At 38.5% G+C, this 27,713-nt stretch overlaps 1 protein-coding gene across 3 annotated transcripts in view; it reads right to left on the bottom strand.

Moving 5' to 3' along the window:
- SORCS2 (sortilin related VPS10 domain containing receptor 2) overlaps positions 1–27,713 on the bottom strand; it is a 116,136-nt gene that overhangs the window by 31,167 nt on the left and 57,256 nt on the right. For all 3 annotated transcript variants that reach the window (XM_070746977.1, XM_070746978.1, XM_070746979.1), the window contains exons 9-18: positions 26,894–27,073; positions 24,788–24,934; positions 20,245–20,347; positions 17,284–17,360; positions 15,377–15,468; positions 11,595–11,702; positions 9,788–9,908; positions 6,213–6,346; positions 4,212–4,337; positions 1,891–2,062 (exon numbers count right to left, since the gene is read on the bottom strand). In XM_070746977.1, the coding sequence (XP_070603078.1) occupies positions 1,891–2,062; positions 4,212–4,337; positions 6,213–6,346; positions 9,788–9,908; positions 11,595–11,702; positions 15,377–15,468; positions 17,284–17,360; positions 20,245–20,347; positions 24,788–24,934; positions 26,894–27,073 (1,260 nt within the window). The remainder of the gene's footprint in view (positions 1–1,890; positions 2,063–4,211; positions 4,338–6,212; positions 6,347–9,787; positions 9,909–11,594; positions 11,703–15,376; positions 15,469–17,283; positions 17,361–20,244; positions 20,348–24,787; positions 24,935–26,893; positions 27,074–27,713) is intronic.

Below are 27,713 nucleotides of genomic sequence, written 5' to 3'. Positions count from 1 at the left end.
TTGTTGAGGCATGGATTTTTCCATAAGAATGTATATAAAACTTATTACCAGTCACTTCTACTAGAATCTTACTATCTGTTCATTTAGCCAAAGATTTGCAGATCTGCTTTTGAAGGCATCCCAAATTTGCATGAGATATCAAAGCTACCTCTGCTCTGGCTATATCTACTATTTTATTTAAGATGAAGTAACACTATCAACAATCTCTACATGTGCATGCACTGTACACAATAAGCAATTCCAAATTCATCATAGCAAATCAAGTGTCTCCAATACAGTGGTACCTCGAGATACGAGTTTAATTCGTTCCTGACCTGGGCTCTTAAGTCGAGCAGCTCTTATCTCGAACGACTTTTCCCCATAGGAATTAATGTAAATAATTTTAATTGGTTCCAGCCCTCAAAAAACTCACAAAGTTAGTCTAAATTATGCAGAAAGACAAGTTTTTAATGAAGAAATGTACATGTACATATAAATGAATAATGAAGTTTCTTTCACTTAACTTGTAAACTTTCTTAAACTTTTAAATTTACATATGTTCAACTTCTCTGCCACCCAATCCTGTAGGACAGAGGTCCCCAACCCTTTTTGCACCAGGGACCGGCTTTAAGCGATCAAGAGAGGAATGGGATAAATGAATGGACGGAGGGTGGGAAGGAAGGAAGGAAAGAGGGAAGGGACAGGAACAGAGGAAGGAAGCAAGGAAACTTATGAAAGGGGAGAGTAAGAGAGGAATGAGTGAAGGGAGGGAGGGAGGGAAGAAGGTGGGAAGGAGAAAGAAAAGAAGAAATAGAGGAAGGGAAGGTAAAAGAGAGAAAGAAAAAGAGCTAACTTCCGCGTTCAGCTTCAGGAGACAGCTGCGAAGCCGCGCGCGTGTTTTAAAAGGTTGCAGCCGGCCTGGGGGGCTCGGGGGGGTGCTGGCAAGCCCCCCAGGCCGGCTGCAACCTTTTAAAACACGCGCGCCGCTTCGCAGCTGTCTCCTGAAGCCGAACGCGGAAGTTAGCGTTCGGCTTCAGGAGACAGCTCCTTGGCGCTTGTATCTCGAATTTGGGCTTGTAAGTAGAACAAAAATATCTCTCCCCTCCCAGCTCTTATCTCGAGTTGCTCTTAAGTAGAGCAGCTCTTATGTCGGGGTTCCACTGTACTCCTAAAGTTCTGGGTAAAACATGTATCTCACAAACAATGCTTTCCCTAGCAACAAAGTATGTGGCAAACATGTTTATTATTATTTTTGCTTAACTGCCTCTATGTAAGCTGAAACATACTGTAAAATTCTCATACCTCTTCGCCAGCAAAACAGAAACAAAAGGACACTCTAGGCCATTCTGTTTTATACACAAGTAAGATTTACTCCTACTTTCTGGGAAAAGGAAATGATTAAAATCTTCTTCACTAATAATTAATTTAAATTTAGCCACTAACTGTTCTGTGGTTTGTCCATTTCCTGCTAGAGGAAGTTTCTTGATTACTGACACTACCTTCAGTTATTTCTCAATTACTTGATTCCTAGGAAAGGAAGAAAGCCCTCAATGACTCACACACTACCTCCTACTGCCAACCCAACCCAACCACTTTATCTTCATACACCACTGTTATGTTAGCCTGCCAAATAGTAACAGACTATAACATAGCTCTCATTTCCTGTTTTTTGTTTCGGGGGGGGGGGGAGAAAGAGAGGCGTCTTCTATAGGAACTTTAGGGGAAAAACTGAAGTAAAAGAAGGAGGCTATATAAGTTTTTACCTTCAAATAAAGAGAATGATAAGTCAGTAGAGAAAGAGAAAGGAAAACAAAATATATTGCAGGACAAATTTTAGTGCAACCCTGTTTTCAAGTTAGAAGGACAGTTACATTTTTTCTGACTTCCATAGATGAGAAATTCCAGTAATACCTGATTTTGTTTGACAATAAAGGTGACATATTCTCCTGGCTTAATGGCTAGGCTTTCCCCTTTAATGCTGATCTGCAATCCTTTGGGAGCAGTTAGTGGACACACATGTCGAGAAGAATTTTTCTGTAAATCCACACCTCCTTTACATATATTAGATATAACTTTACGGAATCTGTAGGAAGAAGTAAATAGTGAGGATATCTGAGGGAGGAACACAACTGATCAACAGATACAGAAAATAGAAACATAGAAACATAGAAGTCTGACGGCAGAAAAAGACCTCATGGTCCATCTAGTCTGCCCTTATACTATTTTCTTTATTTTATCTTAGGATGGATATATGTTTATCCCAGGCATGTTTAAATTCAGTTACTGTGGATTTATCTACCACGTCTGCTGGAAGTTTGTTCCAAGGATCTACTACTCTTTCAGTAAAATAATATTTTCTCATGTTGCTTTTGATCTTTCCCCCAACTAACTTCAGATTGTGTCCCCTTGTTCTTGTGTTCACTTTCCTTTTAAAAACACTTCCCTCCTGGACCTTATTTAACCCTTTAATATATTTAAATGTTTCGATCATGTCCCCCCTTTTCCTTCTGTCCTCCAGACTATACAGATTGAGTTCATTAAGTCTTTCCTGATATGTTTTATGCTTAAGACCTTCCACCATTCTTGTAGCCCGTCTTTGGACCCGTTCAATTTTATCAATATCTTTTTGTAGGTGAGGTCTCCAGAACTGAACACAGTATTCCAAATGTGGTCTCACCAGCATTCTATATAGCGGGATCATAATCTCCCTCTTCCTGCTTGTTATACCTCTAGCTATGCAGCCAAGCATCCTACTTGCTTTCCCTACCGCCTGACTGCACTGTTCACCCATTTTGAGACTGTCAGAAATCACTACCCCTAAATCCTTCTCTTCTGAAGTTTTTGCTAACACAGAACTGCCAATACAATACTCAGATTGAGGGAAATGATATACTCGTGCCCTTGAGCAAAGTCTTAATTTGGATTCAAAACTATATGTTCACACAACATACTTAGGACAAAAGCAGAAGCAGCATGCTGTCATTATATCACATGCAGCTCCTAGCTGCTGGAATGCAAGCGATAGCATGCTGGATTGCAATCTCTACATTATAGATTCTAGTTTCTATAAAAGTAACATTAAAATGCTTCAGGTAAAACTGGATTTTGATGGGCTTGGTAGCATGTTGGCCAAAATATGGTAAATATTTGATACCGTTTTTAATATTGGCAGGAATGGCTCAATGTTGTATGGGAATAAGGCTGGTAAACTAGTCTATACCTTATTTACATAATTAAAAAGCAGTATTAGAAAGCCTTGATTTGACTAAAACCACAATGTATAGTGTCACTTATGTTGTTGTGGTTTGCATATGAAAGTTGAAATCCATAGGGTGGTGATAGTCACATATTATGCTCCAGTAACAGTGATAATGAAAGGATCAGAGATAGTTTTGAGAAAAATGTGCAGAGAAAAATTACTTCAGGAGATTACACAATTAAGTAACAATTATATAATTGATAAGAAGCTAAAAAGAGACCAATGAGAACTTTAAAGAACAGCAGCAAAGCATATAAAGCAATGTATGGACATATTGGAAACAAGGATAGTAAGCATGGGGAGATACATGTGAATATTGTTAGAATGTGCTATCCTTTCCTTTTTACTTTCTCATGCCTTTCATTTCTCCAGCTTGCTATTTCACACTCCTTTTTTTACTCCAGAAGGAAATGATTGGATATAAAGTTACACATTTCTGTGTATCTGTAAGATTACCTACAGAAGCCAGATAAGTGCAAATTTTAAATCAAAACAGTACCAGAGCAATTGTAAGGAATTCCCAAGCAACCATATTTTTGTTTATAATTATTTAATCACAATAAATTGGTAAATTGCCCAGTAATTCCTTCAAAGATTAAAAAATGGAGGTGTATAATAATTAAAAATACAAGAACCCGTGAAGACTTGGCAAGGTCAGAACTTGTTATTCAGACAGCCCAAAAGGCCGGCTACAATTCCAGAGTGAATAGGGGAGGAAAAGGTACCTGTGTACTGCAGCCTTGCCAATGCAGAAAGCAGAAAAAAACCCTACATTTCTCAAAATAGCAATCTTTGACTTATTTAATATGATGTGTGCTGCCAAATACACCAGAAAGGAAAAGTAACTGCATCCCTGCTTATAATGTTAGATATCTTTCAGAAAAGCAGCTTGAGTGACATTAAAGACTGATACAAGGCAGAAGAGAAAAGACAGAGCTATTTTCCAAACAAAATATTCAGTTACGGTACTTACCCTGTGCTACTTTTATAGGATTGCCCTGTGATACAGTCTTCAGGAGGGGCTTTAGGGTTAAACCAAAAGTCAGCAAAGCACATACTGGGCTCTGATTTTGACAGTGACAGTTCAAATCCATAATCACTACAGAATAATAATAACAAATAGGTTTTTATTGTACACATAACTGTATGAATTACAGCTGAAACAGTTTGTATCCTTTTTGGGATATGGCATATTTTACCAGACATCTTTAGGGTTCCGTAACTTTTGTCATGTTGGCCAATAAACTAATTTTCAATGAGTGTATTTATAGTTTTGACAGCTGAGTTCAGCAAGTGCTTATTTGTACTCTAATTAGCAGCAACCCCATTACAAAAACCAGGTTTATTCTCTTTGCATGAGAAATGATGAATAGATGTACAATCCTTTAGCCAATTTTATTTACAAAGGAAGACAATATTTCTGGGAGGCTAGAACATTCCACAAGATTGGAGAGCATATGGGCAATTGGAAGGGAAATAGATCTTAATTTCCGCCCTTCCATCTTTTGTTATCGACTACTGTGATATCCAGCTTAAATTCAAAGGAAGCAAAGAATGTCTAGCACAGACAGAAAATCCCTCTTGAAACAAAGTTCCTCAGGCTGTCTCTGAAGAGCAGATTCAAGGGAAACAGATGGTTCTGGCAACTAGCCTTGGTGGCCACCTGTAATAAATCTGCTACCAGCAGCTGTGCTGGCAGACACATAGTTTCCCTCACGGCCCACAAGTCTATTTCAGACAGTCTTGTTACAGAGACACTGACACGATTCAAGTTGTATGGGATCATTTTCTCTAGATATTCACCATCTTTAAAACTGAATATAACTGAATATGACTTTTTCAGTTATATTAAATCGAATAAAAGAATGCTGTATTGCTGAAATAGAGGAGAAAATATCATATGCATTCAATATACTCTGCCAAGAGTTGTTTTGATACAAAATGGGCAACAAATATAATAAACAAACAAACAAACTCCAAGATAATTTTATCTGTATTTCTTAAAATTTCATTTCCAAGCACAATTCAAAATGAGAGATCTACATACTTTGCAAACACAAAGTGCAATTCCTGGGCAATCCATTTTCTACTTTTTTAGCCTTTAAAACCTAAACATTTAGCTGATATAATAACTTTGGGGTAGATAATCCCACCTATTCATGCAGACTGATATCTCCAAATCTGTTTTCTCGTTTTGCCACTTTTAGGAAGTAAGGGCGAAAAGTCCCCAAGACTTCACAATGATATCCATCTGAAAAGTATTCCCCAGGCTAAATCTGGTCATTTGTGGGTGGAACAAATTTGTGTTTATTGCTAACATTTTTCATTGTTATTCTACTGAAGTTCTCCCCCCTCCCCCCCCATTCTTTATTATCTATTTGTGAACTGTCATACTGATTATTTTGGGATTGTCATAGAAATAAATGAAATCTTGGTTATATTGTTCCTTTCTTTTTTGCGAAGACAACTGTTCTCTTCTAAACAAATAAAAACAATAATTTCTGTTCATAAAGGTAATTTTGACTTATTTAGCAATTTGTTCAAAGTTTCAATAGATGCTCCAACCCCCCCCCCCAAAAGGGACTTTGAACCCAGAGTTGAAATTCTGATGTCAACTCTCCCCTGCAGTAATGTGACTACATTCTGGGCATTCAGCAACTGGCTTACATTTACAGCTGTTTACCCTACCCGGTGGCCATGATTTGCAATGCTTTTAGCAGAAACTGGCATCTTCTTCTGGTTTCTGGCAAAACTATGCCTATACTGAACAAGGGATTTGCTTAATGACTGTCACAAAAAAGGTAATAAAATGGGCAAATTGTGATCCACTTTACAACCATCATGATTTATGACCATAATTGCCAGGCTTAATTATAATCATAAATCAAGGACTATGTATGGATTTTTCAGTATGTCTATACATAACATTAACAACTCGGTCCACTTGAGGAGACAGGAAGAGAGAAAAACTTACCATAAGAAATCAGAAGAACTACATTCACAAACTTTGGAAGAAAGCGCTGACATAAAGTTTTTTCCTTTAATACACCATGATGTATTCTTCCTCCTTCGAAAAGTTCTCTGCTGGCCCATTATGCAACGGTCACCCTGAATATTAAAGGTTAATTCTCATAACTGTTATTTAATTGTTATTTAAGTTATTTAATTGTTATTTAATTGTTTATTTGTAAAACAATTCTTGGACTAATTCTCAATCCAGTTAAGAATTGTCAAGAATTGTCTCAATTAAATTTCAGATACAGTGCTACCTCTACTTACGAACTTAATTCGTTCCGTGACCAGGTTCTTAAGTAGAAATGTTTGTAATTAGAAGCAATTCTTCCCATAGGAATCAATGTAAAAGTAAATAATGCATGCGATTGGGGAAATCACAGGGAGGGTGAAGACCCTGTTTCCTCCCAGGAGATTCCTAGAGAGGCCCCACGGAGGCTTCTCCCCACCTTTTCCGGCCCTGTTTCCCTTCGGGAGATTCCTAGAGAGGCCCCATGAAGATTTCTCCCTGCCTTTTCTGGTTACAGTTTCGGAGGCTTGGGTTTGTAAGTGGAAAATGGTTCTTGAGAAGAGGCAAAAAAATCTTGAACACCCAGTTGTTATCTAGAAAAGTTTGTAAGTACAGGCATTTGTAGGTAGAGGTACCACTGTATAAGAATAAGATCTAACAAGTGTTTCACATGCAGATTGCATGAACTGATCTTTTTCAACACAATTTAACTTCTTCCTTTTTCCCCACTTCTTGTATTGATTATAAACACACAACATCTATTGTGGGCAGGCTTAACAACACATGTTAATATTTAGTATAGAAAATATAGGAATGTTTACAGGCATGTGTGTGAAGGAAAGGAGAAACAAATTAAATGCTAAAACGAAATGACTGATCTCATGTAACAGAAGACAACAAGCTCAATTCTTGTGCTGTGCAACTTCCACTGAGATACATTCTTGTCTAAATCTACACAGAGCTATTTCCAGTGTAGCAATACTAAGGTAGACTTCATACAGAGCATTTTTCCTCACTTTCAATTAATTTTGTTGTAATAAGCAAGTTGAAATATAAGTATGCCTTTTGCTCAAATCATACAAGAAATTATCCCTAAATTTTGTATCTTAAAAATATCTTGATTCATTTATCTTAACTAGTCTGAAATCAATTACAGGCAATTAAGAGATTGATTGTTGAAACCTAGTCGTACTCTGGCCATTATAATTACAGTACTTTATCTCCAGATCACTAACAATTAGCCAGTCCAGTCTACAACATGTATAATGTGTATCATGTTAATTGCATTTGATAAAATATTGATACATACTAACTCAGCTAAAAGTTTAATCAAGGAATACACACTGCTGTACAGTGATCCCCCGGGTATTGCGATCCCGATCATTGCGAAACGGCTATATGGCGATTTTTCAACCCGGAAGTAAAAACACGATCTGCGCATGCGCGCCCTTTTTTCTATGGCCACTCATGCGTAGATGGCGCCGGGCAGATCAGCTGCTGGGCGGCTTCCCTGGGTCTTCCCCCTCTTGCTGGTGGGAGGGCGAGAAGCCCCCCCCAGCACCCGCTCGCCTGCCGTTCGCCACTCGCCCGCCCTTCGCCCAGCCACCCGCCGTTCGCTCGCTGCTCGCCCGGCCACCCGGGTTCGGGGGGTGCTGGCAAGGCCCCCATGCCGGCGGCGATGTTTTAAAACAGCCGCGCGGCTTCCCAACTGAGTCCCGAAGCGAAGGCGAACTTCCGCGTTTGGCTTCGGGACTCAGTTGGGAAGCCGCGCGGCTGTTTTAAAATGTCGCCGCCGGCATGGGGGGCTTCCTAGCAGCCCCCGGACCCCCAACCCGGGTTTGGGGGGCTGCTAGGAAGCCCCCCATGCCGGCGGCGACGTTTTAAAACAGCCGCACGGCTTCCCAACTGAGTCCCGAAGCCAAGGCGAACTTCCGCGTTTGGCTTCGGGACTCAGTTGGGAAGCCGCGCGGCTGTTTTAAAACGTCGCCGCTGGCATGGGGGGCTTCCTAGCAGCCCCCAGACCCCCAACCCGGGTTTGGGGGTCTGCTAGGAAGCCCCCCATGCCGGCGGCGATGTTTTAAAACAGCCGCGCGGCTTCCCAACTGAGTCCCGAAGCCAAGACGAACTTCCGCGTTTGGCTTCGGGACTCAGTTGGGAAGCCGCGCGGCTGTTTTAAAACATCGCCGCCGGCATGGGGGGCTTGCCAGCACCCCCCGGGCCCCCAACCCGGGTTTGGGGGGCTGCTAGGAAGCCCCCCATGCTGGCGGCGATGTTTTAAAACAGCCGCGCGGCTTCCCAACTGAGTCCCGAAGCCAAACGTCAAAGGCGAACTTCCGGAAGTTCGCTTCAGGACTCAGCTGGGAAGCGGCGCGAGCGAACGGCGTGGGCGGGCGAAGGGCGGGCGCGCAGGCAGGCAGGCGGCGGACAAGCGGCGGGCACGGTAGCAGCGAGGAGTTTGCATGGGCGGCGGGGAAACCCCAATCTTCGGCTCCTCGCTGCTGCGGCGGAAGTAAAAACACCATCTGTGCATGCGCAGATGGTGTTTTTACTTCCGCAGTGCTACTTCGCGAAAAACCGATCATTGCGAGGGGTCCTGGAACAGAACCCTCGCAATAATCGGGGGACCACTGTATTTATAAATATTTGAGCTAGAAGAGAGCCTTCGTTTTAAAAATTAAGGAGTAATATATTAGTCTGAAATTGTTCTTTGCATACTTTTCACACTATTCATTTTGCAGTTGAGCAACTCATACCTCTGAAGTTTTGATTTTATGTTCACTTAACTAAAAATACTCTAAAAGTTGGGGGGGGGAGATGTTTCACAATACAATATAAAGTATATTGTATTGTGAAACATCTCCCCCTCCCCAACTTTTTTGCTTTGCATCAAAATGCTATCTGATAGCTCGTGCCACATTACCTTTCTTAAATAAATCTGAGCTACAAATTCAAATTGGAAGTTATGCCTTTAATATATATAACATTTGATTTTAATTAAACAAGAATGATTATTTTTGATGACTTCTGTGAGTATGAATTTCCTGGAATAATCAGAGCATAGTCCAAGAAATCAAGCTATTCTCTCACAGCAGTCTGTTTCATCTGTAATTGGCAAGCCATGGATTTAGTGCAATCCTATGCCTGGCTATTTAGAAATTAAGCTACATTCAGGGGAACAAAAGTTGAGATTATATCACAAACATAAACTATGTGACCTGCATATTCCCCCTTCTCTGTGTCTCTTGTTTATGATAGAATGAAACCATACTATAAATTCCCAGATTATTCAAATAAGGAAAACAGAGGTCTTTACAAATCATATTTCATTTAGAATTTAGATATGAACTCAAAATTAAGTTTTAGTTTGATGTGCTGGTTTGTTAATCCGTTCAGTTAGACAAATTATGTTTCTCTTTAACTGAACCACAGCCTTAGTGCAGTTAATACAGATAATACTAAACATGCTTTAGTATTACACAAACAAATGTCACTAAATATGATACTTATTTCTTTCTATGTATTTGCACCTGCAGATTTGTCAGATCCCAAGATTCATAATCTTCATCAGTGCATTCATGGGAAAAAGATGGACGGAAATCTACTTTCACTAGCTCCCAATCTGACTGGTAGCTGATGTGTCCAAACACCCTAAAGAGAAAAAAACCCCAATGAGTTCCCAATTAAAAGACTGGGAGTGAAACACAAGAATATAATAAGGAATGCCTTCTGCTATGGTTGGCTATGATAAATACAGATCGTTCTCACTACTTACTGCAGTTGGGACCAACAACTCAATCACCATGGGGTGTGATTGTAAGGTGAACCATGCTGACTTACAATGTCACTTCTGGCTGCATCATATGATGTCATAACTGTGACTTGTGACTTTCTACCCATTTACCCATTGACTTTGCTTTGTTGGAAGCCAGTTGAGGTCATAAATAGCAATCACAGATGTTGCAACTGTTGTAAATGTATGTTGGTTGCCAAATGCCAAAATTGTGATTATGTGTCTACAGAAAACTGCAACTCCAAGGACCACTCATAAATCTTCTTTTCCGGTGCTAATGTAACTTTGAATGAAAGAGCGGTCAGTAGCAAAAGTTACTGTATATGCCACTTCACAGTGCTTTGCAGCCCTCTTTCAATGACTTTAAATGGGTGGGTTCCAGATTCTGCTACTGCCGGTTCGCTCAGGGATGCGCCGCACGGACACGCATTGCATACAGTGCACATGCTTTGTGCCTGCGTGCATTCGCATTTGCAGTACTAAAAAAAAGCTGCACATGAGCAAAAGCAAAAAAACAAGATGGTGGCGCCTATGGCAATGCCGAGAGAACCAGTTTAGGGTCATGGCAGATCTGGATCGCTCCCAGTTCCAGTGACCCAGGACAAGTTACTAACAGTTCTATAGAATCGGTTCGAACCGATAGGAAGCCACCTCTTCCACAAACGATCTGGGTCTTCATTTTACCGTCCTTGGATGGATCAAGTCAACCTTGAGCAGGTGAGTCTCAAACTGCTGAAATGCTGGCAGTCACCTGAATTAGTCTGCAATACTACAATCTAATCACTGTGGCACCAGGGCTCTTCAGTACATGAAAATGTTATACAGTATTTTCAAATTATTTTCATAATCAGTCTGTTCTGTGCCATACTTTAAATATTAGCAATTAACTGACCCTGCATATCGATATCTCAATATCTAGAAGAGACAATGGAGACTATATGGTAGTCAAGAATTTTGCTTTTTTGAACATTTATAATCACTTGACTTTACAACAGAAAGTTTGGCTTATCTGTGTTTAACTTTGAAGTAATCTATGTTTAGTCAGGCATCTATTTATCTATTACCCATTATGTCTATATCTAAGGCATTCCTTTTACTCTTCTACTAAATCCCGAAGCTTCCATATTATCACAACAGTATTTCCCATATGTACTCTCCCATTTAATTATTATCCATTAAATTGCTTTATTATTATTATTATTATTATTATTATTATTATTATTATTATTATTATTATTATATTTGTATGCCGCCGCTCTCCGTAGACTCTGTCAAAAAAATTAATTTTTACCCTCTACATCACATTCAAATTAATCTGCATATACCTTAAAATATTAAAATAAAATACATAGTTATACATTTTATCAATAATTAAATTGCTTTCATTTGATTTAAAGATGTCCAGCAAAAAATGAAAACCTTGGGTGTGTTCCTAAATTAAATATTTGGGTAATTGTTTCATTACATTAAGTTAAACATTTTTAATTGTTGACATTTAAACTAATTGGTGTATTTGGTTAGCTGACGCTATAAAAGATACTTACGTCATGACTAAAGTCTCATCCCCAGGTTCGCTAAGTAGACCATCCACATACACAGATATACTTGTGAAATTATGGGTGCTCCAAGTTTGACCTTCATCTACACTGAATCTGTAATGGAATTGGTAAAATAATCAATGCTATTTCTTTAAATAATTTAATAGGATTCACAAAGTCCAAAGTAGTTAAAGAGCAGATATTCTAAAGCTAACCATTATAGGTAGTCTTCAATTTATGATCATTTGTTCAGTGATCCTTCAAGTTCTGCTGATGCTGAATGAATGTTGGTTAGGACCAGTCCTTGAAGTTCTGGTTGTTCCAGCAATTCTGTAATAGTGTGATTGTAATCTAGAAGTTTGACAACCTGTTCACATTTACAATCAGTTGCCAAGCACCCCACAATCACATCAATACTATTTGTAACCTCCACTGTTGTTGGGGTATCTCTCCCACACTTGCACTCTCCCATAGAACATCTGCACTTCTACCACACTGGTCACTTCTGATCCCAGTGCACTCTCTATAACCCTCCCTGTGCCTCCCTTGTGACTTCTGACCTACGAGCACTCCCTCCAAGCCACATAGTGCCTCTTGTACACCCCTCTGCAAATTCTCACCCTTGCACACTCTCCCTGACCCTGGTGGCACCTCTCTTGCACCCTCCCAGGTCCTTGCTCCCATCCTTGAGCATTTCCTCACAGACTATGCCTCTCACACACCTTTCGCACCCCTCATGCCCTTAACCCCTCCCTTCATTCTCTCCTCCTCCCAGCAGCCATTTACCTGTCTGAAGATGTGGAACTTTTGACTTCCTGACAGCTTCTCCAAATACTTGGTTGTGAGAAGCTGAGAGAAAGTTGCCTTGACTAACAATTATGAATTTGAGTTAATGATGGCAACCAGGATTACAGGGATTGTGGTCACTAAGCAACGCACTACACTTTACCACCACATTGTTTAGCAATTGAAATCCCAATTCCAATTGTCAGTAAAGGGCTACATCATGTATACATATTTGAGTACTTTGCAAAAAAAATTCTGCTACTAAAGTTACCTCAAAAGATATCATCTCAAAATCTGAAACAGGCATTCCTTGACTTATACTATTCATTTAGTGACCGTTCAGATCAAAATTCCCAATCAGCCTCCAACAAGCAAAGTCAATGAAGGAAGCTGAATTCACAACAATGTGATTCACTTAACAACTGCAGTTATTTATTTAAGAACTGTGACAAAATATTGTAAAATGGGTCAAAATTCACTTTGTAACTGTCTTGCTTATTAGAATAAATGTTGGGGTTCACATATGTTGTTGAGAACTACCTGTATTTCAGACTTAATAGTTTAACCAGAACAATGCATGAAAAAAAATCAGTGTGATTTAATCATACAATAGAAAACACACAGAGGAAAATTGTAAGATCCGTTTGATGGGGCCCTCTGTCATCAAGTTTCTGATATAAACAAGTCCCTTACGTTACATAAAATTTTATCATGAGATCTGAGAGAGATTGATTTGAGACTCAATGTGGTAGGTCACAATGTAAGTAATATGTGAAAGTGAGAATCAAAATAATTATCAAATTTACCAAAACTTCAGAATAGTTGCCCTGGGTAAGATCAAATTATTATCTTGGGCTGCATGCAATTTGCATAGTAGCCAATTAGATGTCAATACTAATAGGAAATTCTCTACTAGGTATTTTAGAAGAGACATATACTGAATATTTCCAAATGGTTAAGAATAGTACCACCACCACCAGTTATTCTATTCATTTTTTCTCAGAGACCAAAATAGTGGAAGACCCAGATTATTATACATGGAAACATCACTGCCATGAGCACTAAGAAGATTTAGTGAACAGGCCAGGGTTGCCAGAAAATAGTAGTTTCAACTGATAGCATCTTAACTCCTTAAGGTGTTAACTTTTTTATGATTAGCAATTACAGAAAGCTTTGCATACCCCTAATGAATCCACTTTTAAAGATATCCAAATAGACAGGGGATAGAAGAGGAATTTGCAAACAACACCAAGATGGCAGGAATAACCAAGAACTCAGAAGATAAACTCAAGATCCAAGACTTTGACAGGCTGGAAAAATTGAGTCCCATCTAACAAAATGAAATTTAGTGGTGAGAAAAATAAGGTTTTACTTGCTTAAAAAACCAAATGCACATATACAAAATAGGTAAAATTTAGCAGTAACTACAAGAGATATCTAGGGAATCCCAGTGGACAATTGCTTAATTATTTGCCAGCAGTTTGCTGCAGCTGCCAAAAAAGCCAACGTAATTCTAAACTACATTAGCAGAGGAATAGAATCAAGATCATGTGAAGTGTTAATACCACTTTATAATGTCTTGGTAAGATCACACTTGGAATATTGCATTCAGTTTTGGTCACCACAATATAAAAAAGATGTTGAGATTCAAAAAGAGTGCAGAGAAGAGCAACAAAGATGGATAAAGGGCTGGAGGCTAAAACATGAAAAGTAATTGCAGAAATTGTCTAGTCTAATGAAAAGAAGGATAGAGAGGGGCGGCATACAAATCTAAATAATAAATAAATAATAAATGTTAGCAGTGTTCCAATATTTAAGGGGCTGCCGCAAAGAAGAGGGGTTGACCTATTCTTCAAAGAACCTGAAGATAGGACAAGAAGCAATGGATGGAAACTAATCAAGGAAAGAAGCAATCTAGAACTAAGGAGAAACTTCCTGATAGAGAGAACAATCAATCACTGGAGCAGCTTGCCTCAAGAAATTGTGGGGGCTCAATCAATGGAGATATTTAAAAAGAGGTTGGACAGCCATTTGTCTGAAATGGTATAGGGCAGTGATGGCGAACCTATGGCACGGGTGCCACAGGTGCAATGCAGAGCCATATTTGCTGGCAAGCTATCCATTGCCCTAGCTCAGCTCCAACATTCATGTGTATGCCAGCCAGTTAATTTTTGGCTTGCACAGAGGCTCTGGGAGGGCATTTTTGGCTTCCAGAGAGCCTCCAGGAGGTGGAGGAGGGCCTCCCCCAGCTCCAGGGAAGCTTTTGGAGTCTGGTGAGGGCAAAACAAGAACCTTCTGGGCCAACCAGAAGTTGGGAAACAGGCTGTTTCCAGCCATTAGAGGGCCAAAAATGTTTGGCATCACTGGTATAGGTCTCCTGCTTGAGTGGGTGGGTGGGTGGGAGGTGGACTACAGGACCTTCCAACTCTTCTATTCTGTTCTGCTTTTGTTATTCTTTCTATGGTCAAGTGTATCCAGAGCATCAAGTCCAATAAAAATCTGGAGTGATATAGGATCTCCTGCAACAGGCAGGGGGTTGAACTAAAAGACCTCCAAGGTCCCCTCTAATCTTATTGTTCTGTTTTCTATGTTCTAGATAGTTATTTATAGATGCCTGAGGGAGGTGGGGGAGAATGACCTCCTTACCTATGTTTTGTTTCCTGATTTCCATGGATAAGTATATTTATTACATATAGGAATATACAGTATCCAGCAAACATGGATGTCCCAAAGGTACTTTTTCAAAAGGCAACTGGACTTTCTGGTTTTTCTTTGAAGATGTTTCACTTCTCATCCAACAAGCTTCTTAAGCTCTTGCCTCTTGAAAAAGCATATTTGGGACAACCATGACCTGGATGACTGGGAATCTCCATAGACATTTAGCAAACATGGAGCAAATATTAAATTAGTAAATAACTCTCTTAGAAGAAAAAAACATTTCAGTTGGAATATTTTTAGTACTGAAAATACAGTAGACTAATGAAAGTTTGCTGCAGGATTACTTGAGTATTTTCAGAGGAATAGATGTGTCTTTGATGGCCACAATCACACCACCATGATCCAAATATAAGATATGATGCTCCTCTTCAAAAACCTAATGGCCAGGAAAAGAAAAATAACAAAGTAATTAGGTTTTCATGAAAACCGTATTAGCATATTGGATCAAAAAAAGACTAATGCTGGAAGAGGGGAGAGGGGATTCATTGGACTGGTGGGGGGCACACACTGAAATCTAGGAAAGACTGGAGTGACAACAGAATGAGGGAAACGTGGGGGAAATAACAATAGAGATTAGGAAGTAATGAAAATTTCATGAAAATTGTAACATCAAATATAGGTAATCCTCAATTTACAACAGTTCACTTAGTGACCATTTGAAGTTAGAAAAGCCTTGGTGGTACAGTGGTTAGAATGCAATACTACAGGCTACTTCTGCTTACTGCCAGCTGAGTGTAATTTGGCAGTTCAAATCCAACCAGACTTAAAGTTGACTCAGCCTTCCATCCTTCCAAGATGGGTAAAATGAAGATCCAGATTGTTGGGGGCAATATGCTGACTCTGTAAACCACTTAGAGAGGGCTGCAAAGCATTGTAAAGCAGCATATAAGTCTAAGTGCTATTGTTATTGCTACAATGGCATGGAAAAAAGTGACTTATGACCATTTTTAACACTTATGACCACTGTAACATCCCAATGGTCACGTTATTTATATTCTGATGTTTGACAACTGACAACATTTATGACGGTAGCAGTATCATGGAGTCATGGGGTCATCTTTTGTGAACTCCTGACACGCAAGGTCAATTGGGAAGCAAGATTCATTTAACAACTATGTTACTAATTTAACAACTGCAGTGATTCAGTTAACAAATGTGATAAGAAAAATTGTAAAATAGGGCAAAACTCACTTAACAATTTTTTTGCTTAGTAACATAAATTTTGGGCTCAACTGTGATCATAAGTTGAGGATTACCTGCATTTTGGGTCATGAAAATAGTAGACACAGCACAGATGATTGAAAAGTATGGTATGTAAAGGTGAAAGATAATATGACTCAAGTGATAATGTGAGAATACATTCATTTAAAATATCATTCAAGAAGGAAATAGGTTATACCATACTTAAAAAATAATGGCTCGCTATGCTTTCCCAAGGCTATAATCCACGTCATATTTATTAAATGCAAAAGGAATTGATTTTGTGTAAATATGCTTAGCGCTAGGGTTCACTTAACTAAATGTCTAAAAAGTGATTATGTCATCAAGCCTTCAAGAAAAAAAATCCCAATAGTAATAAAATATAGATGATAAAAAATATCATATCCTTAATGAAGTGGTTGATATATACAAAAACATAATCTACTGGGAACAGCATTGTGGCAAGATGATTGCTGATAAACAATAACTCACTCATTCTTTCTGTCTGTAGAGTTCATTTGGACTATCATTAAAGCCCCACCTACTGATAATGAATAGCTTGGTCATATTAGGATTCACATATGAGGCCGTTCATTCAGTTTGAATTGATTTATTGAAAAGCTAATTTTCTATATATTTTCTTTTCACTGAATCAGAACATACTTATGGGTTGTGAGATTGCATAATTTTATTGCAATAGAGCCTCAGTGGCGCAATGTTTAGAGTGCAGTACTGCAGGCTATTTCTGGTGATCCCCAGCTGCCAGCAGTTTGGCAGATCGCATCTCAGTAGGCTCAAAATTGACTCAGCCTTCCATCCTTCCAAGGTAGGTAAAATCAGGACCTAGATTGTTGGGGGCAATATGCTTACTCTCTGTAAACTGCTATTTATATTAATATATTTATTTATTTACTTGTATCCCACCTTTTTAAATAAACGAACAAATACAAAATAATGTAAAATGAACAAACCTATCCCATCATTTCAATACCTGTCTCCATGTTTTGCCACAGTCAGAGGTTATATACATTTCTTCCTTGTATTCCACAAGCTGGGCACCCAGATTTCCTAAAAGTATAACAACAACAACAGCAACAACAGCAATAATATTGTTGAAGGAGAGCTATGTTAACCTACGGTGACAAAAATAGATACTTTGATGCCACCTTTTCTGACTAACAATTTTTATTAAAAGACAGAAAGAATCTGTGAGCTGCAGCTTGCTTCATCAGATAAATAGCATGGCTAGACTGATGTAGGATTTAAACTGTGATGAAATGGGAAAAGAAAGAGAGAGAGAGAGAGAGAGAGGTTGGTTATACAGATGCAGTTCACATGTGAGATAGAGTGCAAGTTCCTTAACAATTATAATGTGTTGAAAACCTATTGTGCTTGTTGAAATCCGAGATTGCCTGAAACATTTTGATGTGAGTTCAACTATTTCTTGCTCTGTGGTTCTATTTTCCAAAAATGTTTGATATCTCCTACAGAGTGTTCTGGGAGATTGAAATGCTCAGATATCACTTTGTCTTTATTTTGAGTCCTAATTTCAAATTTGTGACCATAAATTTTTTACACAAAGTTGTCCTGTGAGTAATCCCGAGGAACATTGGCATGTATCACATTATAACATCTGCAAAGATGCTTCTAATCTTGTGTATGTGCTTGTTAGAGCCCATGACAACAATTCTGTTGTTTCTTGTTTCCTATGAAAATTTGTTTCAGGTTGGATAGCTGCCTTCATATTATTTCAGGTCTGCTGCCCAGTGCTTGAGAAAGTATAGTATTATTAGTCAGTATGGATTGTAGCTTATTAATAATTTGTTTGAGAGGCTTGAGCTGCAAGCTGTGGGTGATAATCAATGGTCTATTTCTATGGTCTATCTTTTAATAGATCTTTTTTGGGAACTGATCTAGCTATATTGATTTGTTCTTGGGTGAGGAATTCAGTCTCTTGATTACTAGCTTAATTCTATCAGTTGAGCATCTGTCTCAGGCGAGTCAGAACAAATGCAGTTCAAGTGTACAGACTGGGTGTAGATGATGGATTTGGTACTCTTTTCTGGAAGCTGGAAGCAAGTAGGTACTGCATGCAAGGCAATGTATATATTTCTTGTGTACTGTAACATTTGTGTATCAAATGTTTAGTTTAAAAGTGAATCAGGAAATGGATGTGATCTAAAGATAGGTCTAGGCCCATGATGACAAACCTATGGCTGAGGGAATGTGAGGTGTTGCCCTATGTCAGCTCCAGTGTGCATGCGCATGTTGGCCAGCTGATTTTCAGTCTTGGGAAAGGAGGTTTTTGCACTTCGGAGGGTTCAGGAGGCTTCCCTGAAGCTCCAGACCGCAAAAAACAGCCAAATGGGCAAATCGGAAGTCCATTTTTCTGAACTTCTGGTTTGCCCATTGGGCCATTTTTCATACTCTGGAAGCTTCAGGGAAGCACAAGGGTGAAAAACAGCCCAACGGGGAGAGGGGGACATGCACAGCGATGAGCACAGTGTGGCTCATGGGAGAGTTGTGCTGGCACACACGCACTCTAGCATGCATGCACACTCCCATTTTTGGCATGCAACAAGAAAAAACTTCATCATGGCAGCTTTGATTTGTGCTGATTGCCAGATGACATTCCACTATGTTTTTTTAAAAAATTCAGCTCTTAGGCACAATCATTCATAGTTTTCCATTCCTAATCACGGCTTATGTAAAACAACTTGGATTGTTGGTTCAATGTGGAGGGTTATTAAGGTTGCACACTGTAAACGTCTGTGCTAGGTACAAGGTGAAATAACTGGTTTCAATGACTTCTTTGTAGAATCAGTAATATTTCTAACAACACATGAAGTCCGGAAGAACACAGTGTTCTACAGGAAGAAAATGTGTGTCTCTAATATGAAGACATAAATGCAAGAATTAATCTGTAAATTTAAAATGAAGTCTGCAGCTTCCAAACCACACATATCTTTAAACCTGTATTTATCAATTACTTCTTGCTAGCCCTTCATTTTACAATGTTCCCATGCAGACACTCAGACAAAACAATTTATACTTGCTTTGCTAGCAAGGGGCTAAGAGTAGGCATTTAGTTTAATCATAGTTCTCACATACAAGGAGGGTGAGATAGGCAGTAAAAAAAAATAGAAATAATTCAAGAGGGTTCTGAGATGAGTAAGCTTAGAATTGGAGGTGATGATTGGCATCTTAAATGCTCAATACAATCCTAACTCTAGTGATTGGTGAAGATATACTGTTTGTTTCAGTCCAGAGAAAGAATAACTAGTGAATCTAAATTGGATTGGGTAGTGAGTGTTCAGCATCATTCTAACTGTAGCTGTAGCTGGGAATTATAACAAAGAGAATGTTTCAGGCTATTATTGCCAATTTGGGCCACCTATTTTTTCTTTACTCAAGTCCAAATCTCAAAGGACACCCCTTTCCTTATCCTCAATTTAACTCCTATGCAATTGGAATGATACTTTATCCCTTCAGTTCTTAAATGAAAGGGGAAGGTCAAGAAGCTTCATAAAGTGTCAGGAGTTCTCTGACTTTGCTAGAGACTCTTTCAGAAGGCAAAGGCCTGAACATACTGTATTATCTGAGAAAGAGAGGGAAACAGTATTTCCAATAACACTAGTTGGCTTCCTCAAATATTCCCTTTGTATTTATTATACGGGCATATAGCTCTCACTGCATTTCCCACATATGGTAATAGCATCTGTTATAGCAATATCTAGAGAAAAGTGTAAAGACAAAACAGAGGGGAAACTCTGTTGCCTGTTATTTCCCTCTGTGGATTTGATTTTGTACACAAAAGAAACAAGCAAATAGGATGGAACTGAAACCAACAGCTGCAAGATATAAGCAATTTGAGACAAAGTTCCATTATTATTTGTCTTTTTTACTGAAAAACACCAAAAATAAAATGTTTAGTTATCTCTCTTTTTTTTACCTGCCCCCATTATGAGTCCTGGTGCTGTATCCTTAGTATGAACCATCCCTGACACATATGGATTATCTGGCCAGCGCAGATGAAGATGAAGATGGCAATCAGGCTATAAAGTTAATGAAGAGAAACACTATTTTTAGCAGAGTAACCTTTAATTTCTGAAACAGCTACGTCAAGATTAAACAGAACATGACAATTTATTGTTACTAGGAATGTAACGATGGCATTATATTTAAATTTTCACTATTGCACCAACAGAAAATATTACTACAGGATATAGATAGCCCTTCAGATATGGCTGTAATGAAGCCTGCCCTTTATGGTCCCATGCCAGCAATTGTTAGGTGAAAAATGTCACCTAACAACCGCCCATCTCTGCTCTCTCCATTGAAATGTAAAATGAATGTGTGGGTTGTTAAGTAGAGTGTGGGATATCTCCTGGGTGGGGAAGGCCGTAGAAGGCCTAGTATAGACTTATGCCTCCTATTCTAGCCCTCACAAGCCCCACCATCTCTGAGATGTTCCATGCTCCACTTTTCATGCCTTTCCACATTCCCATTGGATCTCAATGGGCCTGTCCCCATTCCCACTGGGTCCTCCCAGGCCTCAGGTCTGATTCCTACCCCACCAGGCAAAACACCCTTGTTCTTCCTTACCTTTTCTGAAGGACCCCAAGGCTTTCTGAATGCTGGGGTGACTTTCTTCTTTGCCTGGCTGCATCATGGCACAGTTCCAAAAGTGGTCCCTCTTTCATCCTGCTCACAAAATGGCAGCCCCATTTGGGTTGTACCTGCTTCATTTTGTTGTCTTAACAAGCTTTGCATAGATTCTGTAGCACTTTGAAACCTCTCTAAGGCAGCAGCTTGTCTGGCAGGTGCCATTTTGTCCCCTGCCAAAAACTGGTGGGACAAAATGGTTGCCACTTTTAGGTTGCTGCTGCACAGCCCGGGGACAATTGAACTTCTGCTATCTCAACAAGGTCTGTACAGTGCTGCAGAAGGTTTTTGCATCATTTAGAAGCTTCTGTGGCCCTAGATCTCTCTAAGGCAGCAAATGAAACAATTTCTCTGGTAGCTGCCATTTTGTTCCTGCTCAGAAGCAAGCAGGACAAAATGTTGGCCATATTTGGGTCACTGCTACATAGCCTCAGGGCACATTGCTTGCCCTCCTTATGTAACATAAGCTCTGGAGAACGTCAGAAGGTAAGTGTGATGGGCATGTGAAGAGGAGACCTAAGCGCTGCAGGTTTCCAGGAGGATGGGATGGGGGTAGAGAGGTGGGAGGGGGCTGCAGCGACCTTGTGGTGGATCATAAGGGTGGAAAACCACTGGCCCACTGCAAACATCATAATTTTCATATGTAGCCGCATAACAGGTCATATGTAGCTTTTCTGGGAGTGTGGAGTTCCAATTTTGAATGTTCATTAAATGGCTTGTCATAATTTGAGGATTACCTGAACATCAAAAAAATCTTAACGCAAAAATCTTAATGCAATACATACAGCTAGTTCTTATTTACCGAATGCCTCTTTAAGCAATCATTTAAAGTTATAATTGTATTTTTTTAAAAATAGTTTTGTGACCAAACCTTGCATTTATAATTGTTGCAGTATCCTGCGATCAAGTGTTACACAGGTGTTTTGCAACTGGTGCACATTCATGTAATCACTATTTCTTGTTCCTTGTTCAGCATAATGTTTCCATCTATGCTGTCAGATGCCTTCCAGAACAGTTCCCTGGGAGTTAGCCTGAGATACAGGACCAATGGGAAACTGTTCAACCTGCTAAGTCTCCAGGCTGTCACCAAGATAAAGGAGACTGTGCTACCTGACCTCCTCTTTGCTGACAACTGTGCCCTGGATGCTGGATCAGAGCAGGAAATGCAAGCCAATGTGGATAATTTTGCAGCAGCATGCGGCAACTTTGGTCTCCTTATCAACATAAAGAAGACTGAAGTGATGCATCGGCCAGATCCGAAAGCCAAATCATCACAGTAAAGAAACAAAAGCTACAACGAGTGGACCAATTTACATATCTTGGCAGCACCCTCTCCCGTGCAGTGACAATTGACATTGAGGTCAACTGCAGAATCGCGAAGGGAAGCTCTGCATTTAGAAGACTAATGACCAGCAGATTCTTTCCCCCATTTTCCTCCTCTCAAACTAAGGTGCTTCTTATACTCCGGTGTGTCTTATACTCCATAAAATACAGTAAATTAAAAATGCTTTTTATTATTTAATTGATATGAGCATGGATTGGATCAAGATAGGTATGTCCAAGCCCAAAATATATATTCCAGTACTGGAAGTATGAGGCTTGGGACTGGTCTTTCCAATGTTTCATATTAGTTATCCTTTCATTAACCATCTCCATGGCATCTTCAAGTTCCAGTTGGCTTATATATTCAGGTGTGAAACATAAGTAATAAGCTTTTGTTTGCAAACCTATTACCAACTGTCTTTATTGTTACAATCTATACTGGATAATAACACTAATTAACAACAGTGTAAATAATATTCTGAGATTTTAAATAACTGTTAATATTCTGGACCATGCCTGAGTTTTAATGCTTGGCAAGCCTGCTTCCAGCTTCAGGATTACCTCAGAAACATATTTGGGAACACCTATTATAGTCCTAAGAAAAGATGAACTTAATTCATCACTGTTGCTGAGTATTGTTGTTTATATTGAAATTGCCTACATAAAATTACTATTCTACTTCTCCTCTTCTTCCTCACATGAAACTTTTTATTTAAATGATCAATTATTCCACCAAATGTCATCCATTGATCTGAAATTCACTGGACGAGGGTTTCATTGTATTATTGTATTTCCCTTCTTTTGGGGAACTATGCAAATGCAGTTAAATCTTCATTTAATCAAGCAGTCCTGCGATTTAATTTGGCTGGAAAAGCATAGCTACCTAAAGTCATTTGGTGGACTTCAGGGTTACGTGTTGGCTTAAAGATAAATTTCCATTACCCTAAATCAATATTTTAGGTTTTATAATCTCTATGTGCTCTTCCTCCAAAATATGTTGAGGCCACTTGCTTTTCTTTTCCTCAGTTTCTCCTTTTGCAAATACTAGAAAATTCACAATTCCATCTGTATCACTGTTGAACACATGTTGCTTAAATTGCTATTGTAGCCACAATTGATTATTTGACTCTAGAGACTGAAAGTCCCAAAGGTGCTTTTTCAAGAGGCAGCTGTTTTTTTTTAAAGATGTTTTGCTTTTCATCCATGAAGTTTCTTCAGCACTGACAGGATAGTGGGGAATGGAAGGATTTATATTTCTGGCAGACAGCTGGTCATTTACATCCTTTTAGAGGTTGTTGAAGCACTTGGAGGTTTATCTGTGTTCTCAGGGTCACCTGAGTAGTGCTGCTGGTTCCTGTAGTCTGTAATTATTTCTCTGGAAACCCATTCCTACTCCCACACTGTTCAAAGTGTATTCATCCCAAACTGTATAGCTAAAACTTGCCTCCTGAAAAACATCTTTGGGATTACTATGATCTGGATGACTAAGAATCTCTACAGACTTTTAGAGATGAAAGACAATTGCATACAATTGCATACAACCTGCAGTATCTTATCTAGTAAAAACCTTTTTATAGCTCTTAAAATTGTTGTTTGTTATCACATTTTGTGTCCCTTCTTTCTTTAGGGAACTACAGCACATTTTATTATAATTAAAATCTTGTGAATTGGACTTAGGAACTGTTATTGGCTTTCAGTTATCCAAAGGACCCATGATCAAGTATGGATTTGAACCAGTACTGTAATCCACTGCCATTTATCTCAATATTGGTCATGGTGAGTCATTTATAGAAATAAAACTTAAGATTTATAAGATGAAACCCCAAAGTTAATGTCCAAAATAATATTGAATGCAAAAAGCTTCTACGTCTAAAATAGTGAGGATATTCAAGAAACAGGCAGAATACTGACCTAACTGACTGCTAAATGAGGTCTGCGAAGAATTGTTTCATGGGAGAGCATTAATATATAATATATACTATTAATATATAGCATAATATATACTATATGAAATACTAGAAAATTCTGAATTTAGTTTGACCAATGCATTAAAACATAGATTTATTCTATATTCTACGGTATATCCCCAAATCCATAGAAAATACATCTTACTAAAGCCATGTAAAACTACTGCAAGTGTTGGATTAACTATAAAGTAAAAGAGATTTTTTTTAAAAAAAGGAATAATAAAGCAGGTCTTACATTTGGAATAGTTTAGACATCAGCAGAGATTTACCCAAAGCTTTCAGGAAGATGAAGCAAAGAAATGTTTGTAAATCACTTTGGAAATAAAACTTTCAGTTCAAGTCTTATCGTAAAGTACAGATTATTTTATTAATAGAAAACCAAAAATAGGAGAGCATAATAACAGTTCAAATTATATTCTAGGCACTTCATCAAATTATTTCATGGTTAATCTTTCTTTTCATGGTCAACATATTTTTATGTGTTTATTAAATAAACAGGGTTTTTTTGTTACTATTTTAACAGCAGGAGGAAATACTCACTGGTTTGCAGCCAGTTGGTTTACCATTCATATCAGTAGCCGGGGGCATTAGATAATCCCAGTTACGGCCTTTATTAAATGTTATAAGAGTGGTAACTTTTCCATTTATTTTCTGATTAGCCAAAAACACTCCTTTGACCCCTTTAACCTATGTCACAAATATAAAATATGGTCAAGTTAATAAACAACCATCAATTTACACACACACACACACACACAATAAATAAACATTACAAGAATTCTATTATTATAAAATAACAAGAGCTAACTGGAGCTGAAACTGATTTTGCTGTTATGGGAACAATCTTGCAGTAATTCCTCCTCTCCTCCCCCTTCCAAATATACCCAAACAAAGAGAGCAATTGTTTCTTTAGTTATGTTTTGACTCCTAAGCCGTAGCCTTTCAGGGGCAGCTCTAATTCTACACTTCGAGAAATTCTCTGCCTCAGTACTCTTATAAAGAACTATTTAATGATATATGTACTGCTGATCGAGGGAACACTGATCTAGTTAAAACCTTTTGAAATTCATTTTCATGTGCTGTTTTGTTCATCACATGAAAGTCACAGCTCTTCCCAACCAGAATAAAAAACCATCTTTCTAAACCAGAAATTTATTTCCCTTGTATGAGTACATTACTCTGAGGTTGTGCTGAACATCCATTGTACCACATTTTATACTACTAATTGCTATGTAAGTAAATTATGTTGTGGTATGTAGCAACAGATCATTGAGAGATAACATTTTCTCTTCCCAACAGAAAGTTAAAGAACAATTCTGAAGAAGGCATCAGTTGAAGGTGTTCAACTTTTGGTTGTTTGAGAGATTGATAGATTCTCATTAAACATAGTAATTAGGTAGTTGGTTAATATTTTTAGTCATATTTTAGGTATTCTTCTATTTATGCAGTAATAAACCCTTATCCTATAAATATTGTTGATATTTCATGCTGAGAACTAATCCCTTTAAGATACATGGATGTGTAGGGTTAGACTGACCAAATACAACAATCCTGTCATACACCAAATCAATTCCCTGTGGAGGTAAAACATCTTCTCATTCTAACAGCTTATGTAAGAAGGAAAAGACTACTAATTTAGAGAAATATTCTCGGACACTCTAAGATGGCACATGGCTGAGAGAGGTTAGAGGGTGTGTCAATGCTTCCAGACAGGAAACATGAATAGATGATCCAATTCTGCTTCATTGTAAGGCTACATTAACAGAATTTGGCAACTGTGAAGGTAACAAAATCCACCCATTTTAACTCCTTGATCCATTAGAGGGGGAGTCATTCCTAAGTTTCTTTTTTTGCCTGTTAAGACATTCTTGGTCAGCAGAGTGCTACTGGAGGCTGGGGAAGCTAAAAATGGGTTGGTGGGAAACACATGGCCTGTTTTGGCTGGCAGAGGCACCAGGGGCCGGTCCTTTGATATTTCCAGGTGGCCCTATGGGCCAGATTTAAGCACCCCACAGGCCAGATTCGGCCCATCATCTTAGGTTTGGTCTAGACTGACAGTGTGTACACTATATATCTGACGTGCATATTGCTCCATAAATGTGATTTGATTACATATACAGACAGATATATGTAAATATGAATAAAATTTTGTAGATTGAAGAATTTTCTTTCTATCAGATCAATATGTCTCAGAAAGGCAATTAATTAACAGCTATGCAGCCTCAATTGTCAAAAATATATACAAAACAAAGTGGAATACCATTTTTTCACACACACACACACACACACACACACACACACTTTTCTATTTATCTCTAACATGGCAAGTACCTGGATTAAGAACCCACAGTTTAAGATTGATCAAAATTAAGAAAAGAGCCTAGTGAGGCAAAATTCAAGTGAATTACATAATAATTCAGGTACATTACACTATACTAGTTATATAGTATTATACAATAATATTGTTCCAGCTTATGTACAAATTCAACTTCTTAACAGACAACAGGAACCAAACTCATTCTTAAACTGAGGACTATCTGTACCCAAATAAGAGTACAGGTAGTCCTCAGTTATATTGATAGAAGTATTCCAGAAATGTTGTTATAGTTAGTAAAATTGTAGTTTTTTTAAAAAAGAGACATTTACCTCTAAAATATCTATTAAAACATTTTCCTCAGGCTGCTTTGTACTCCTGACATTTTCTAATGCAATGGAATAGGAAACGCCTTGCGGGTCAGATTGGTAGAGGTTATATGTATCCATCTGATACCATTCCTGGATAGCTATAAACACCTGGCTCTCATCAGTGCTGATAATCTGTAAATCCTGAAGTGGGGGGGGGGGAAATGAGATTTACAACCTGGAGCTACCTAGTATTAATAAAAATACTGTATACTATGACTCCCATCTCCCCAAAGCAAGTCAGCATTATTTGAGACAGAAAAAAAGAAAGATTTCTGCAATCACTTTTTCAAGTACAGACTTGGGAAAAATATGCTATTGTATTTCAGAATTGCTTTAATTGACTTTTAAAGTCACAGCAACTTTTTCCACATTGATGCAAATGCTTGAGAAAACACTCTTGTTGCTTTAATCAATAGCAGAAAGGTTTGTTATGCAATATCCCAGGTACTGGTACTTCTTTTGGAATCATATCGGACTATGATCAGCTCAATATGGAAGTGCAATTTTTCATAAACAGTACATTACATTCTGAATGTGGCTTGTACCAGATTAAATGCATTTAGGTAAATGTTTAATGAAAAATGCAACTAAACATAAAGCTATATTTTTAAATTAAGTAATAAACTTAGTTACCAATCACCAAAACTCCATGTCTATGACTAGCAAGAAGTCCTACACCAGCTCGCTGTCTAAGCTTCATTGCAGCAGCAAAGATTGCTGGTGCCTCAGTGCAAGCTGTACATAAGCACCACACAATCAGAGCTTTTTCTCAGTCTGAGCT

This window comes from Erythrolamprus reginae, chromosome 3, assembly GCF_031021105.1.
Source record: "Erythrolamprus reginae isolate rEryReg1 chromosome 3, rEryReg1.hap1, whole genome shotgun sequence".
Classification (NCBI taxonomy): Eukaryota; Metazoa; Chordata; class Lepidosauria; order Squamata; family Dipsadidae; genus Erythrolamprus; species Erythrolamprus reginae.
This window is presented reverse-complemented; position numbering and strand designations above follow the sequence as displayed.